At 33.6% G+C, this 18819-nt stretch overlaps 1 protein-coding gene across 1 annotated transcript in view; it reads right to left on the bottom strand.

Annotated features, from left to right (window-relative positions):
* Positions 1-18819, bottom strand: part of LOC148956832 (protein regulator of cytokinesis 1-like) — a 43307-nt gene that overhangs the window by 9027 nt on the left and 15461 nt on the right. Inside the window, exons 2-6 of the mRNA XM_089096534.1 lie at positions 16992-17090; positions 13582-13719; positions 11183-11458; positions 6045-6215; positions 1796-2029 (exon numbers count right to left, since the gene is read on the bottom strand). Of these exons, the coding sequence (XP_088952660.1) occupies positions 1796-2029; positions 6045-6215; positions 11183-11458; positions 13582-13719; positions 16992-17090 (918 nt within the window). The remainder of the gene's footprint in view (positions 1-1795; positions 2030-6044; positions 6216-11182; positions 11459-13581; positions 13720-16991; positions 17091-18819) is intronic.

Below are 18819 nucleotides of genomic sequence, written 5' to 3'. Positions count from 1 at the left end.
GATACATTGTGCCAACATCGTTCTAATACGCCCTCAGAGCATAACTTAAAACCCTTGCCCCGAGGGTTATGGGGGAGCGTCCTCCTCAAAAACATAATTTCTATCTGGAAATCAACTTTGATGAACAAAATGGCTATCTCAAAATTTGATTGGATGTGTTTGGGGGAATGATGGGCGTGGGGGGGCCCAGTTGCCCTCAAATCACTTTTGACTATTAAAAAGGGCACTAGCCCTTTGGATTTATATCCATAAAAAAGGAATAAATTAAGAAGTGAGTATAGTTTACATATCAGTAAAAAGCGAAAAAGACTAAAAACAAGCAGAAATTACTGAATAAAGTAAGAAAAAATATTATTCGAGTCATAATGGATAATATAATATAAGTATACTATTAATATTATCAATAACAGAAAAAAAATCTCATTTTACTTTGTGGAGGCTAAAAGTGACATCCTTCCTCTGATATTGGCATTGTTCTAATTTTAGATTTTAATTGATTTTCAACATATATTTGAATTGAAAACTGAAAATCCTACGCTGTATTCATCGATTAAGGCAAACAAAACGATTAGAAGATTACTTTAAGCCATACAAAAATAAAAAAATGTGATTAAAGACTAGTTTTTTTACGTTTCTCCAGCAAAAAATAAAAAAAAACTTTTGTGCACAATTTTAAATAGGCACAAGGATGATCTTTCTCCTTTCATCTGCATTTACAACCCAATATTGATACAAAAAAAGCACATAAGAAAAACGAAAAAGAAGCACAAGATAATAACAGCCCATAATCCGATTGAACGACATATTGATCCGATTGAGCGTCATATTGGTCCCTATTGGCCCTGATAAAATATATGTTCTTATTTGTTTTTTCTTAATCAAAAGGCTCAACAAGATAATAGTAATTGGACTATTAAATAAGCAACAGAAAAGCTAGAACACTCTACATGCTATATCACGCAGAAAGAGAAAAGTACAGAGTGACAGAGAGAGAGAGAGAGAGAGAGAGAGAGAGAGAGAGAGAGAGAGAGAGAGAGAGAGAGAGAGAGAGACAGAGAGAGATAGAGTGAGATATCGAGATGTAGAGAGAGAGAGAGAGATAGAGAGAGATATAGAGATATAGAGAGTGAGAGAGACAGAGATAGAGATATAGAGAAAGAGAGATAGAGATACAGAGATAGAGAGAGAGAGAGAGAGAGAGAGAGAGAGAGAGAGAGAGAGAGAGAGAGAGAGAGAGAGAGAGAGAGAGAGAGAGAGAGAGAGAGAGAGAGAGAGAGAGAGAGAGAGAGAGAGAGAGAGAGAGAGAGAGAGAGAGAGAGAGAGAGAGAGAGAGAGAGAGAGAGAGAGAGAGAGAGAGAGAGAGAGAGAGAGAGAGAGAGAGAGAGAGAAAGAGAGAGAGAAAGAGAGAGAGAGAGAGAGAAAGAGAGAGAAAGAGAGAGAAAGAGAGAGAAAGAGAAAGAAGAGAGAGAGAGAGAGAGAGAGAGAGAGAGAGAGAGAGAGAGAAAGAGAGAGAGAGAGATTTTACCTGAAAACAGTGATTTCCTAAGATTTTTCTTATAATTGTTTGAAAAAAAATACGTTTTTGGAGTAGTACATTTCCGTCAGTCTTGCCACGCTGAATCGTGAAAATAAATAGCGAAAACTAACGATTTATACTTGACAACGCTTATCATCTGCAAGAATTAAACATAAACAACATGTTGATTCCCGAAGACAACTATAAAAAGTAAGAGAGAAAGAGGACGAAAAAGAGAAAAGAAAGAAACACAAAAAGAGGGAGACAGAATAAACCTACTTTATCTAGTGCCTCTTTGGCTTCTTCTTTAAAAATTTTGAGTTTCTTCAACTCTTCTTCATACATTTCTAAAAGAACTTCTGGATCATCAGCAAAAGGGCTAAAGTCTTCCTTTTGCTCCAAAGAGAAAAATAAATCGTTCCAAGTGCGATTCAAGTCCAATTTTAGTCGGTCAAGAAGCTTTGAAGCCTGCTTGCGCTTTATTGCACGAAAACCTTCAAGACCAGTGCGCAACTAAAAACAAAACAAAACAACAATACATTCGTAATTATATATTCATATACACGTATAGAAAAAACGAACTATGGTCTTGGTTTGAAATCCTTGAAAAAACGATGAGAAGCGTTAATGTTCCCTTACATTTCTTTTTTATTACTTCATCAAGGTTATATTTCCTTTGCAACTTTTGTAAGTTCTTTTGCTGCACAGCTTTAATGTTCCAACTTAGGATGACAATTTTAATATGATTAAATAAAAAAAAACAAGTTTTTTTAACTGAAAGTAAGGAACGACGTTAAAACTTAAAACGAACAGAAATTATTCCGTATATGAAGGGGGCTGTCCCCTCCTCAACGCCTCGCTCTTTACGCTAAAGTTTTTTTATTGTTTAAAAAAATATAGTTGTGAGACAGTCAAACTTTAGCGTAAAGAGCGAGGCGTTGAGGAGGGGACAGCCCCCTTCATATACGGAATAATTTCTGTTCGTTTTAAGTTTTAACGTCGTTCCTTACTTTCAGTTAAAAAAACTTGTTTTTTTTATTTAATTTTTGAACGTTTTTGAATTAATGCAGGTTTTGATTTTGGCTCACCGTACATGAATAATTAAAACAAAATTTGCTTATTATATTTGGTTAAATGGCTTTCTCGAAACTTGTTTAATTTTATTTACGAACGTTTTTATTAGTAATAAATATACGTAACTTAGAATTAACTTACGTAACGAACTTCTATATTCATAAATTTTTAACACGTATATTAGGGGGTTCGCCCCCTAGTCAGTACCCTGCTCTTTAAACTATAGTTCGAATTTTTTTCCAGTTCTTTAAAAATGACCTCTTAATCACAATCAGTTAATCAGTTGAAAAACTTGTTTTTTTTTATTTAATTCCTGATCTTTTTCTTTAATAATGCTGGGAAATCAATCACCCCCTTCATGGCAATGTCCCTTCCCCCATGAAAACTTCCTTCATGGAAAGATCCTTCCATATAGCCCCACACCCACACCTTCCCCCACCAACCACAAAAAATATCCTCAGAAAAAGTCTGTATACGTACAAATAAACAAAACTAAATGTTAACATTGATTAAATTTAATAAATTTCAGCCACCCCCAAGGGGACTTCGGGGGATCAAGTCATCCTAAAAGACATTTTTATCATATTTTCGACCATGCTGAACACAATGGCTATCTCAAAATTTTGATCGGGTGACTTTGGGAAAAAATGAGCGTGGGAGGGGGCCTAGTTGCCCTCCATTTTTTGGTCACTTAAAAATGGCCATAAAATTTTTAATTTCTGTTCCAATGAGCCCCCTAATGATATTTTAGGACCAATGGGTTGATACAATCACCCCTGGGAAAAAGAGAAAGATAATACAAACATACATACAAAAAAATAAACAACCAAACGTTTTCTTTATTCTGCAAAAAAATGCAAAAATACCCCTTTTTTTTTATAGGAGCTTTAAACCTCTACAGTAGGGTTATCTGATACGCTGTATATGATGGTGTGATTTTCATTAAGGTTCTATAATTTTTAGGGGGTTTTTCCCCCTTTTTTCGAAAATCAGCCAAATTTTATCAGGCTCGTAACTTTTAATGCGTTGTCCTAAACTTAATGAAACTTATATATTTGAAATCAGAATTAAAATTTGATTCTTTTGATGTATCTATTGGTATCAAAATCCCGTTTTTTAGAGTTTTGGTTACCATTGAGCCGGGTCGCTCCTTACTTACAGTTCGTTACCACGAACTGTTTGATTTGATGAATGAAACAAGGTTTTTATCCATCCACCGAATTACACTTACGTACTTTCATCTGCATTTTTTAGATTAAAAAATATGCAGCAAACATATAGAAAAAACACTTACGTACTTTCATCTGCATTTTTTAAATTAAAAAATATGCTGCAAACATATAGAAAAAAGGTAATAAGCAAAGGCAAAAACAATTTAAAAAATAAGGTTTGGTGAATAAATAGATCTAGAACTAATGAATACAACGACATAAGTATCTTGTCCTCTCAGCACAAGTTACAGCTGTAGAATTGTCACAAAGTTGAATGCTTTACAGGGAACATAAACTTGAAGAAATGCAATTCTGAAAATTTTCTGATAATTATAAACCACAGATTATAAGTCTGAATGTTATTTTATTTTATATTAAAATCCTTTTCAATATTCAAGAATTTAATATTCGATAATACAAATAGTATTCAATAATTTAAATATTATTATAATCCTGAATATTTTATGATCTTGGATGATTATACTGCAAAGATTATAGCCACCACGAATATTAAAATTGATGATTATAAACCTGAAGATCATTTCTGATGACTGCAAATATGTTATTTCTGTTATCACAAGGGTGTTACAAGAATCATATCTAGTTTGTTTTTTTTTTTAATGGGGGGGGGGGGTAGGTGTTTATAAAAATATTTTTTTCGGACGGGGGGGGGGTAAAAAGCACATAAAAAATTTGTTAAATCTCATTTTGTTATGTTTTTATGAGTCGGACAAACATTTCGGGAGGGGGGGGGAGGGGATCAAACCCTCTAATCAGCCCCCTGGATACGACCTGGCTGTCACCCATCAATTGTCAAAGCTAAAATAATTACTTTACCGGAATGCAGAAAATAGGCCTGGTGGTTTTATTGAAATGATGAATTAATGGCAAAAATTTGCGATAAAAGAATTCAAAGCCAATACCTACACTCCCTCCATTTAATTTGTTTTGTGGAAGAGGAATAAGAAGCACAAGAGAAAGTTATTTGCTTCAAACTCTAGTTGGAAAATTAGAGATGACAAAAAATTTACAAATGCGGGGACCAACCGCTACGGACCAAGAACTTGAAAAAGTAACTTCGATTATTTTGAAACAAAAGAAATTTGACGAAAAGTAACTCCTCAGAGGCGATCAGAACTAAGACAGAAGGACCAGAGAAGCTCCATTCACTAGCTTTGGGTCATCATTGACCTTTAAGAAGCCATGAGCTTACAATCAGAAGGCTACATCCCTTTATTCTTTTTTTATTTTTATCAATAATTTCATTTATTTATACAAAAAGGCGCTTCGATTTCGGCACTACGTATCAAAATTCGGCCAAGGTAAAGCTAAATTTTGAAAAAAGAGGAGTAACTAACACGCAAGAGAGCATTTACGGCTAGGTATGTGGAAACGCTGGTGGAATTGGCACTTCAAGTCAGTACTGCCAACCCTTTTTTCTTTTACAAAAGGCGATGAATAGGTTCCAATTTCATCTTAAAAACAAGTACTTTGACCGATTCACCATCGTCTGCCCTTTCCTTTTCTTCAGAACAATTTCTTTGACCGATCCACCATTATCTGCTTTTCCTTTTCTTCACAACAGTTTCTTTGGTCGATTCAACATCATCTGCCCTTTTCTCTTCTTCAGAACAAGTACTTTGACCAATTTAACATCATCCGCCCTTTCCTTTTCTTCAGAACAAGTACTTTAGCCAATTCGACTTCATCTGCCCTTTCTTTTTCTTCAGAACAAGTACTTTGACCGATTCAACATTATCTGTCCTTTCCTTTTCTTCAGAATAAATTCTTAGAGATGAAATCAACTCGCTTTCAGCTAAACCCTTCAAAATCCTTCTGTAAATTGTTTTCTTTAAACGTTCGCCTCCCTCGTTCAGGAGAGTATCGCCAATTTCCTTCTTCTACTTAACCATCTATTTTTTCGTGAAAAATTTTTAATTTACTGACTAAGTAAAGTGATAAATTCACTGAAAAGTGATTTTAGATAGTACCTGTTAACTGAACAGACAAAAAAGGACAACTCTGGACATCAATGAAAACATTTGTTGCATAATGATAAAATGATAAAGTAATATGTAAAAGACTAGACAATGTTACTTCGCCAAACTCCTTCCATCCAACCCTCTTTAAGCCTCTAGTCATACAGTATAGTTATAGGAAGAAAAAATCATAAGATTATCCTAAACTACTATGAGCCAGTACCTGCCCCCTTCTGATGAAAAAAAAATCAAATCATTATTTACCGATTTTATATCTTCAGACGTCACACCATTAGTATCCAAAAGCGTCTTAATGTGAGAGGTTTGTTGAACGTCAAGCTCCAGTCTATCCATTAGGGTGGTCAATTCAATTTTGATTTTTCTGGATTCTGTGATAGCTCTATCCACACGATCTTTATACAAATCGTAGATTTTCTAAAACAAAAAAATTAAACATCATTTGAAGTGAGGATGTTCTGAGGCGCCGTTTAACAACAATTTTGGGGGACAAGGATTGACCAAAGATTTAATGAAAATATAAAAAAAAGTATTTTTCAGAATTTATGCAGATACATTTTTTATCATTTCTTTCAGAATGAGTCGGAGGTAATATGCTTGAGATTGTCTGTGCAGGATTCCGACTCTTGTTGATAGAAGAGCATCGACAAGTGCTGAAAACCATGTTGTGACCAAGATGGCCCCAGGATTGCACAAAGCCTTCATTCATGGAGGTCCCAGGGACTTCTTGCTGTCCGGTTCTTAGCAGGCTTAAGCACTTCGGCGTAGACTTGAGAAGATATGTGATCCCCATCCTGCACTGGTATCTAGGATTATTGCTTTTCCAGAGGCGAAAATAATTTCAATGATTTAAAGAACATGAAAATTGGAACTTGTAATGTTACGACGTTAAAAAATGACTATCGTATCGACATTTTGACTGACGAATTCAGACGATTCGTACTGGATTTATTATGATTTTCAGAAACTCATATCCTAGGGGCAGGAAGCATGAACTTAGGTGATATAGAATTTGTTTACTCAGGCAGGAAGGATGGGGTACATAGACAGGGAGTAGGGCTCATGATGAATAAGGAAGCTGTTCTTAAGTCTTGTTTAGGCTGGGAAGGTATTAACAATAGAATACTAATTTCTCATTTTATGACTACAAAGTTCAAGGTATCAGTTATAGTAGTATATGCCCCTGTAGAACCGACTGACAGAGATACTAGTGACTCAGATGAATTTTGCTTACAGTTACAGGAGCAAACAGACATGGTCCCAGGTAGAAATATGATGTTTTTAGAGGGAGATTTTAACGGAGATTTTAGGTCGGTAAAAATAGGGAAAGATGGTATCCTAGCCTAGGTAAATTAGGTGTAGGAAAAGAAAACAGTAATGAATATAGACTTTTGCAGTTTTGTAGGTATAACAATCTAGTTACAACCAATACGGTGTTTGGTCATAAAATAGCTCGTAAGTTAACATGGTATTCACGTGATGGTGAGACAGCAAACCTTATTGATTATGTCATTGCAAACCGAAGACTGGCAGGATTAATACAAGATACTAGGGTATATAGGAGTGCCGTTATTGATGCTGAAAGTAAAGATCACCGTCTAGTGGTGTAAAGAGTTAATTTAAAGCTGAAATATCGGAATGGTAACTACCTCCCGAGAAGTTATGATGTTGGCAGACTCCAGGATGAGAATTTGAGAGAAACTTTCCAGGAATAATTTTAGAAAAATAATTTGTGAAGTTGCTGAAGGTGTATTAGGGAAGAAAGCTAGAACTGCAGCTAAGAATATTAGTGAAAAAGCTTTATGTTTAATAGAAAGGAGAAAGGACTTGTACAAGAATTATCTGAGTGATAGATCATATGAAAACAAAGGGAATGTAAAGAAAGTGGAGATAGCATTAAAATATGAACTAAGGAGGTGTGAAGAGAAGGCCAGGGATAAAACTGCCGAGGATCTGGAAGATGCAGCTAGACGGCATGACAGTAAAATATTGCACTGGCATGTTAATAAATTGAGAGGGAGTAGTCAATCCGGACTTGGCCCAGTTAAAGATAGGAATAGGACCACAATTAGTGATAAGGAAAGAACTAAAGAGAAATGGGTCGAACATTTTGAGAATTTGTTTAACCGAGATAGAGTAACAGAAAAAGAAATAGAGGAAAATGAAAAAGTTTGTGATGCCTTGAATGTGAAGGAATATTTGTTTTGTGAGGAGGAATTAACAACAGTACTAAAAGGATTAAAAAATAATAAGGCTCCAGGTGCTGATAGGGTGGTAAATGAGTTTCTCAAATATGGTGGCTCTGAGGTTAAAAATAAGTTACTGAAGAGTATTAATATGATTTTTGAAAAAGGGGAAGTACCTAACGATTATAGGAAAACCTTAATTAATCCACTTTATAAGAAAGGTGATAAAAGTGAGTGCGGTAATTATCGAGGCATTAGTCTGGTCTCTGTAGGTAGCAAATTGCTTAGTAATATGATACTTTTTAGACTGAGAGATGCCGTAGACAAAGTTTTAAGAGAAGAGCAGTGCGATTTTAGAAAAGGTAGAGGATGTGTTGACCAAATTTTCACTCTTAGGCTAATAATTGAGAAGTGCCTAAGTTTTCAAACACCTTTGGTCCTCAGTTTTATAGATTATGAGCAAGCGTTCGATTTTGTTGATAGAGGAGCTTTAGTAAAGTTTTTATCCTTGTATGGTATACCAGACAAATACATTAAATTGATTAGTGCTATTTACGAGAATAACACTGCTGCGGTTAAGGTAGGAAATGAGGTTAGCAGCTGGTTTTGTATTAAATCAGGAGTTAAGCAGGGTTGTGTTCTATCCCCCTTTATATGGATTATTTTGATGGACTTTGTCTTAAAGACCACAGGAGAGGCAATGGGAGACCAGGGAATCAAATGGGGAGGAAAAAGTTTCCTGGACTTGGATTATGCTGATGATTTAAGCATCCTAGATGAAAGTGTGAGCAAAATGAATGAAGTTTAAGAGGGTTTGCGAGTTCAGGGTGCTAGAATAGGTTTGAAAATTAATGTTAAGAGGACTAAGTCACTAAGGCTAGGAAAAAGTGAGATGAAAAGGTGACGTTGGGTAATGAAAAGACTGAATAGGATGAGAAGCCTGCAAACCAAGATTGGAATAATAGAAGCTACCGGATGACAGTGGTCAAATATGGCTCTGAAACCTGGGCGCTCCGAAAAGCGGACGAAGATTTGCTAGATATTTTCCAGAGATATTGCTTAAGGATTGTTCTGGGTACCCGTCTGACTGACCGTATTGCAAACAATAGGCCATAAGAAATGTAGTTCATTACCACTCCCTACGGCTATAATGAAAGATAGGTTGAGGTGGCTAGAGCACGTTGTGCGGATGAACGATGACATATTGCCGAAGATTGTTCTTTTCAGCCAACCGTCTAGGGCTAAACGAGAAGCAGGTCGTCCTCGTCTGGGGTGGGAGGATGTCATAAAGAAAGATTTAAAGGAAATGAGAACTTCGTGGGCGGGTGTAAAAAGGGAGGCTTTTGAACAAGTTTGTGTGTAAGAGAAGCTTGCTTAACTGTCTTGACCTCAGGCGGTTTGGTGCTGCAGTGAGTTTCTAGTAGTAGTAGTAGTAGTAGTAAAGAAAAAAAGAAGAAGGAATTTCCCAAAACTCAGGGGCAATTGCCACTCTCCTTCCAATTGGAAGGCATGGGATTGTTTGAGAATTTCAGAATCCAATAGTGCCACATCAAATCATTGAGGAACTACTCCATAGACAGGCGGAGATTCCATAAAATGGTGGTTTTTGTTTATAGCTGTTACCGCCTCATGTTATATCATTTATTGTTTTATTTTTAAATTTAAAAAAGCATTAGCTTTTTAAAAAAAGACTTATTTTTGTACAATTTTAACTTACAATTTGAACTTACTGTATTGAACTTACTTAGGTGTATTCTAACTTACTTGAAACGAATGGACTTGAATTGGATTCAGTTGTTTTCAAGAACCTGAATTTAAAAATAGTCTTTACAAGAATTTAAATTAAAAAACATCACCAATTAGGGATGGAAGCAAAAAAGAAAACCTGCTTTCGCATAAAAGTTTTGCTACATATATAGGAAAACCAGAATTGAACAAAACGAAATAAATAAATAAAGAAGACAATCCAGAGAAGAAAAGTAAAGAAGTCGTTATCTAGAAATCCTTGCAAACACTAATGTCACTTTTCAAATCACACAAAACAAAATAACCAGAAAAAATAAATAAAATAAAAACGAGACAAGGAAAATGACTCAGGTTAAATTGAATATATTCTTTCATCCACATATAAAATTATCAGACACGTATTGCCTTTTGAACCTGGTAAGAAATAATTTTTTTTGATTAGAGAGGGAGAAAAAAAAACAGAACAGCTAAAAAAATCGGGAAATATAGCTAAAGGCCTCGACTCATTCGCTAAAGGTCGTGGATTTAAGTTATAATTTTCTTGTATGAGACTTGAACTCGAGGCCCTGCACTTCGTAGTTTAGGCCCAGAGTATTACACCATGTCACTTGTCGGATCACATAAGACAGAATAAAAAAAACAAAAAAAAACAAACAAGACAAATAATCCTAATGTTCAACTGACTACTTTTTGTTATCCACACATAAGACAAGTAATAAAATTAAAAAAAGAATAATAATAACATTTAAAGAATAACCGCATAAAAATAGAATTTTATCCACACATAAGGCACATAATGCTTGTTAATACTTCCTTATAAACTGGAAAGAAGTCGTTTTTTTTACTAGAAAAAAAATGAACAGCTGAAAAAGTAGGGACATAATCATAATGCTGTTATGATTGAATAATTATAATTTGTAAACAATTATGAACAGTAAAACACTATATACCTCTAAAAATCAATAGCTTCATGGGTCCATGAAATTTTGGTCTTTTGGTAACTTCGACAAGTCAGTTCCACTTTACACAATGGTGGACGGCGAATCGATAATTTCCTTTCTAGGCCATTGAATATATCCAGCTAGTTTCGTACTATGGACACTTTGGACACATGAAACTTTAAAAATTCTAAGGCCTTTAAAAAACAAAAGTACCCAAAAATGTCTAGATAGAACCAAAAGCAGCGGCTTTATCTGAAGGCACACTTTTGAAGCAAATTTGTGAAATAATTATCATGATCATTTCTGATCTAAATTAATTCCTTGAGTTCCTGAATCGGAAGCAGATGTGCATTTTTGATTTCAAATCAAATTTTTTATGTTGAATTTTTTTTTTTATGATTAAAAGTATTGTACATTTTTTGCACAAATAATAAAACCTTAATCCTATCTCTGAACGGACATAAACCATACTGTTCACAAGAACGTCAATTTTCAATTATTTGTGACTCACCTCCAACTTATGCATTGTGTCTATTGAGAGCGGGAAAGAAGGAATTTCTTCACTGACTACCAGCTTTTCAAATTCAATGGTTGGTTGAGTTTTCAGAACGTCCATGAACGTCTTGATGTCCAGTCGTTTTTCTTGAAAAATTTCCGTCCTCTTTACAAGCTCGACTCTGAGATATTCGATGCGACTTTTTAGGCTGGTCATATCTTCAGCAGAGGGTATTGTGCTGAGTGACATCATGATTGAAGCTTCACCAAGTTTCGTAGCCAGATCTTCCTCCTGTAAACGAAATACAACACGATAAGCAACTACGAATGGTCTGCTGTTAATTGTCTTGCAAAAAAAAATATAAATTTTTCTATTATCAAATTAATTTTTAAAAACAAGATCCTGTATAATTTCTGACAAATTATTACACCGATTTTTTCTTTTTCAAAGAAGAAGATTAAATATAATTTTAACTGAATAACGTTTTTGAAAAACTATCTAAGCAATTTTTTTCTAAGAAGAAGATGTGAGATTGGCAAATGGCTGCTTTCAATTCATTAAAAGCATATATATATATATATATATATATATATATATATATATATATATATATATATATATATATATAAATATTTACATATGTAGCTCTTTACTTTTCTTTGAAAAACTCCGATTGAGGAAAGTAATTTTTAGTTAATTTCTCTCTGTTTTTGACATACTTTTTTAAAATCACTAATGAAAGGAATACGAGTACTTGCAAAGCTTGTTTCGGTCTTTCTTAGTTTTAGCATCGTACAAGCAGCAGTTGTGGCAGTCGTAGTAGTCTTCATAGTAGTAGTAGTATTAGTCGTAACAATTGCAGCCATAGTCGTAGCAGAGGCGGATCCAGGATTTTTGTAGGGGGGGGGGGGGGCACAAAATAGGTTGATCCGATAAACCTGTGTTAGGAGCAAGTTTATTTAATGCAAACTTGCGTTAAGTAAATTACACTACTTTAGACTACGTTAGGGGGAGCCCCCTCGCCCCTCCGCTGGATCCGCCACTGAGTCGTAGTCGTAGAAGCAGCGGTAATTATCGCAGTCGTACTAGTATGTAAAAAGTGTCCTTTGATTTTATCTATATACATATATATATATATATATATATATATATATATATATATATATATATATATATATATATATATATATATATATATATATATATATATATATATTATATATATATATATATATATATATATATATATATATATATATATATATATATATATATATATATATATATATATATATATGTATATGTATATATATAATATTTACTTATATTATATATATATATATATATATATATATATATATATATATATATATATATATATATATATATGTATATATATACATAATATATATATATATATATATATATATATATATATATATATATATATATATATATACATAATAAATAATATATATATATATATATATATATATATATATATATATATATATATATATATATATATATATATATATATATATATATATAATTAAAATACTATATAACTATGTATTATAATAAATTTCCTCTATAATGAATACTTAAAACCTGCTGAAAGATGAAACTAATAGGACATATATTTTGGACGATTGCTTCACAGAAAAGGCAAGAATGCTACGATTCTGAAACTAACAGTTTATTTCCCTCCATAACTTTGAACCTCTTTTTTCCTTTTAGTATTCCTCTTGATGGTCGCACATAACATCCACTTAGTACAGATGTCAAGTAGAAGAACTATAGCTTTCTTTTTTAAAAGCAAAACTATACAGAAAAAGAGAGAGGAGGGAGAGAGAGTAAAAGAGAAAAATAAGGAGAAAATTTTTTGAATGACTTTAGAGTAGAACATACTTTTAACATAAATTTTACAAAACACAAAAATCGCAAAAAGAGAGAAACAAGGACAATAAAAGTTAGTGAAAAAAACAGAAGAAAAATTACGCAAATATTTCGGTAAAACATTCTTAAAGGCTAATCACTTACCAGGTAGGGTATTATCAGAGATTCTAATAGGTTGCAAAATATATTTTTGTGGATGGATATAAAAACAATCAGAATTAATAAGTTCATAATAAATGAGACTTAGAAAAGTTTCTCCGGCGTCTCTATTGAGGGCAACCCTTAGGTGAATGTGCTTTTTTATTTCAACTACCTGACTGAAAACTTGCATGAGACCTTTAAGGTTAATCTACTTATATTCTCTACAGTGAAGATACAGACCATGTGAACTTGAAACACGCTCATCTGTAACCCGCTCGCTAATAAATTCACACCCATAGGGTTATTTATTCGTTGATTGTATAATGAGCAGCGTTGTCACAGGTGAAAAATATTAAAAAGAATAAACCAATTACCTGTTCTTTGTCATGCCTGACATCATTCATAATTTTATTTTTCTCTTCAGACACTTCCCTGTATTTGTCTCTGAAGAATTTTTCTACAGCCAATATACTCCAGGATTCTTCGGGTGTTTCGACCTCCCTCCCCAGCTCCTGCAATATAATTCTTTTTTATAATCATGAGTTAAAGCAAAAGAGAACTGGAGGCTATAATAAAACTGAAAAGAGTCCCTAAGCAACTGAAGGGGAGGGATTTGAAGTCTAGAAGGCTCAAGGAATATGAAAGACTTCAAAGACAATGAACCATCCTAATCTCTCATGATTACCTTTTCTTATTCTTCTTTGAATAGACGTAGGTTTGGCCCTGATATGGATGGGGAGAGGAATGGATGATTTTTCCTGGGACAGAGCTGAAATCATGTAAAAAATCGATTTCCGGCTACAATTTTTCTGGGGAAGCAGAACCCTTTGGACAAACCTCAGAGAGGATTTCCCTCCCCCTTCCCCCATACATTCTGTAAATGTAGTTATAAATATATTGCGATTGAGCGGTCTCCTTCTAAATTGAAACAAACAACTTGCATTTCTTTTAGAAGCATACTTCCCTGTTTCCATCTTTTTCTCAAGGAAGAAATCCAATCTTCTTCTTTGAATGGGACTCCAAGTTCTCTGGTTTTTATGATTGACTTCAGTGCTTAACATAAACTGAATTGAAGATTTGTGTCTTAGAACAAAGGCAAACAAGGTCTATTCCTTATACGAAATCATAGAGCCAGTTTGTTCAGAAGTAAAATACTACTGTGGTATAGAAAAAAATTATTTATTACAAGTAATTTTTACGAGTCATGGGTTTTTATATTTCTTAACATTGGACGTGATCGTCTCTTATTAGATTGCTAGCTACCGCTGCAACCCGGATCATAGACCCAATTTGTTCAGAAGTAAGACTACTGTGGTATAGGAAAAAAATATTTTTCAACTATCTTTCCCACATATTACACATTCAGTCTAAATCACCGTCGTTCAGAGACATTTGAGCCTTTCTGGTGAATTACATTCTATTTCAAAGAATTTTATGCGCCCATAAAAATTATTACAATAAACCAGAATACCTTCTTTGAAGAAAAACTGAGCAAATTCTCTCTCTCAAAGCCTGTACCACAAAACTGAAGTCCCAGACGATAGCACATTTTTGTTTTTTAGCCATATTCCTATCAATTCAGCTGCATCTTTGGTAAGACTTACATCTCTTACTAGGTCTTTGAGCTCACTTTGAGAAAAAAGTTAACGTTCATCGTCAACAGAAAAATTTAAATAGATTCATCCTTAGAAATAATTCTCCCTTGATGATTTCAAAATCATCAATTTAGGGAAGGAAGGGGTTCTGATACTCTGAAATAGAGGATTTATTAACTGAAACCCCTCAACTTTTTCTTGTGTGGGGATCCTTCAAATCAATCTGTGTGCATATCCCATATAGATTAAGACCTCAAATATGCTTCTCTAAAATAATTAAAATATTGATTTGTTTTACAAATAACAACAGTTCAATATTGAAGAATTACCTTCAGACAATGAGATTTTATTTAATAAATATTTTAGCTCTACATCTTATAAAGCAAAAAGAGAGATAAAAATAAGAATAGACTTACTATAAAATACATGAAAATTAGAACCTGCAAGAGCATAAGGCCCGATCTGCCAGCCATAGTGAGCTAGAAGGAGGCCACAGAAACCCACAATGTGGCGTTTTCCGTAACTAAGATGTTAACTTTTTGCCGTTTTTGCGAGTAATAATTATATATCTGTAAATTTTTCTCAACAACCGTACTACATTTTTTTTTCTGAAAATTGGTATGCTGCCATTTCCTGGTGAAAAAAAAAATCAAAATAAATATTCGAAGGCGTGATTTGGCGTCTACAGTTTATTTTTTAGAAAAAAACGAGAAATATGGAGGGAAATTGAGACATTTCAAAATTTCTGAGATTAAGAGAAAAAGAAACGTTATGTGTGGGATTAATTACGAATTATTAATTTTCAATTTTACTCTATAATTTCATTATAACTTTTTTGACAGAAATCAAACTGAAAAGTTCTGTCTTTAAATGAGGGTAAACAAGGACTATTCCTAAAACAAAATCATGCAGTCAGACTTGCGCATAATATATACCTTGAAATAAATAAAACAAAATGTAAATAAATAATAGGTTTAAATGTATCTATGAGCTTAACTGAATTCGAATTTGAAATGAGTCGTATCTAGATTGATCCCATTTCAAAATTGAATTTTTGGATATTTTTCCACAACTAATTTCCTTGTTTGTTCCCCATTAACATTAGAAAAAGTTCCAAACTGGTTGTATATATGATAATATCAAATTTCCAAGGTTACAAAAATAAAACGTATTTTTTGCCTGGAAAATCCATCTCAAGTTAATTCATTCCTTGAAAACCACGATTTTCTGAATTTTTTCTTATGGTTCTTCCAAATTATAGAACTTTAAGGGCAACAAGGAACTTTCGTCAGTGTTGTCACAATGAACCGTGAAAATTAATTAAAACTAGTCATTTGAATTTGAAAACATTTTTTGACTTTACACACACATACAGAACAAAAAATAAAAGAAAAATAAAACGAATCAAGCGTTAGCAACAGGTTGACATCAAAAGACAACTACAACTTCAAAAAAACCTACCTCTTCTTAAGTGATTCATTTTATTCTATTTGACGTCCACTACTACCAGAAACAATATGAACGTATATAAGGGTCGTTCTTAAGGTTGGTGGTGCCAGGGGCAAAATTCATTACGGTCTCCCCCTGACTCAAACATAAAAAAAAATCAGAAGCTCCCTGCCCTCACCCACCCTTGAACGGCACTGACTGTATTCTTCTTTATTAAAAATTCAATTCTTTTTTTTCTCCTTTTTTGAAGACGAGTGTAAGTATGACAATTTCCAATGCATAATTTGAATTTTTTATAATTATAGCTTTTATACATAATTAGTCTTTTCAATTAATAAGTTTTTATTATTTCTATTACAATAAAAAAATGTCTTTGACACTTTAAAAGTCCAATAACGTCAATTTTGGCAGCAGAAATATTTTAATTGTGGGCAACATTGTTTGAGCAAAATATTATTTCACTAGTTAATAGTGAAGCTAAAAGTTACCACTTCTTAAGTTGTTCATGCTTTTTCAATTTGACGCCCCTTACTAACAGGAACAGCATGAACGTATATCAGGGTCGTTCCTAGGGTTGGTGGTGCTCGGGGTAAACTTAATTAGGCCCTCTCCCCTTTCCCGAATCAAAAAAACTGAAGTTGCTTGTCAAGCAGCAACAATGCTTCTCATAAGGCCAAACAAGGATTTACATAAGAACACCGGGCTACTCATAATATAAAAATAAGAAGAGAAAAACGTACTTTACAAACTTCCATATACTCATTTCCCCTCTTTTCTATCTTCTTGATAATATTTTCTATATGGAGTTCTTCCTCTTCTATCATATCTTCTAGTAAACTCTAAGGAAAAGAAGCTACTTGAGACTGACAAATATATTAGAAATTAAACAGTACATTGAGTACAATACAAGATCACCCATAAGTGAGAACCCCCATAGAAGAACAAACATGTATAAAACGGTTTATGTTATGTCGCACAGACACACAAACAAAACAGAAGAATCCCACATGGATTTTTTTGTATCATTCCATCAGTGGCGCAATATCATCATCAAAATCCTGGAAGGGGCAAAGTTGGAGCCAATTTTCCTAAATCAAGTGAAAATGACTGAGAAAACTGAAAATGAGCCGTATAGTACCATAAACGTAAAGATATCCTAAAGGAAACTGACCCGTTTCTGTGGACACCTGAATTATAGAGGCTTATCGTACTTTTGACAAGATTTTTGAAGAAAATAAATTTGAGCTGGGGGGTGGGGGGTATTTTGTTATTTTATATTATTTCCTCATAATGTATTTGTAAGGAAGTACAAATCGAAGAACAGCGAAATTGTCTTTCCTAGATTTGAAAAATAATTCCCCCCATACAATTTTGTAAACTAACATCCTTGTAAGAAGGGAGATACCATACCCCACTACTTAGTATTCCCAAAAACTAAATTTTTTCCCTCTACATTAGTCGGGGGGGGGGGGCAACTACCACTCCTGCCACCCCCAAATGACACCCCTGCACTGATGGAATATATGAAGCTGTTCCACTTCTCTCACCATGGACAGATTCATCTGCATAAATTTATCTCTGATTAGGATATTTTTCGAAATTAGATTTGAAAAAATATTTTTCATCACATGATGATATGGAATCAGGTTTTCATTTATAGGAATAAGGTGATATTTATATTATGGCCAGCCTATCTCTTCTGGAGAGGGTACCAGCACATAAGGCTGATTAAGAAAAACTTACCAGTTTATCTTGACGAAGCTCATTCAAACAGCTCAACCGATTAAAAAAGGCTAATTATTTAAATCCTCTGAACTGAAACAAGTCATGTTCAAATACTGTTTCAAAATATTACAATTTATTAAATGAAAAAAAAAATCTTCCTTGAACATAAAAAACAAGCTTGAAAATGCATAGGAACTTTGGTGGTATTGATAGCACAATGTTGCAACAATATTCAGTTTACCTATCCATTGGGAATCAGATTAACTGTCAATTAGGAATCTGATGGAAATCTTCTGCCAAGACTTCAAAAAACATTAAAAAAAGGTCAAAACACTATTGTTAACATAGGCAGTGCAATAGCGCTTCCTAAGTAAAGCACAATGTTGGCACAATGCATTTGGTTTTTTTTTCTTTAGATCAGGGCACTCCGCATCGAAGGAGTTGTCGTAGAAACTTCGAAAAGGACCCATTCGATTGGAAATTAATTCGATTGGAAATATCGTGAACTTAAACAAGTCACTTACAATATATGGTTTCTAAAAGAATGAAAACAATTCTGAAAAGAACTAAGAAAAAGGGCTTATAAGACCCCTATGCCTTCCCAAGGCACAATTTGCACTTTACTGAAAAAAATATAGATCTTTTACTTTTATTACTTCAATAAATAAAAAATACTAACATCTTGATAACTAAATATCAGTATAGGTGTATTAAGCTGACAATGCACATTCATTTGTATTTTCTTGATTTAGTAAAATTATAGAAGTAAAAACATTTATATTTTTTCTCAGTAAAGTGCAAAATGTGTTCTGGCCTGGGGAAGGCATAGGGGTTTTGAGCCCA

This window comes from Artemia sp. Qi Xiang Cuo, chromosome 1 (assembly GCF_049724085.1).
Source record: "Artemia sp. Qi Xiang Cuo chromosome 1, ASM4972408v1, whole genome shotgun sequence".
NCBI classification, from domain to species: domain Eukaryota; kingdom Metazoa; phylum Arthropoda; class Branchiopoda; order Anostraca; family Artemiidae; genus Artemia; species Artemia sp. Qi Xiang Cuo.
The sequence above is the reverse complement of the archived record's forward strand: the minus strand, read 5'-3'. Positions and strand labels throughout refer to the sequence as shown.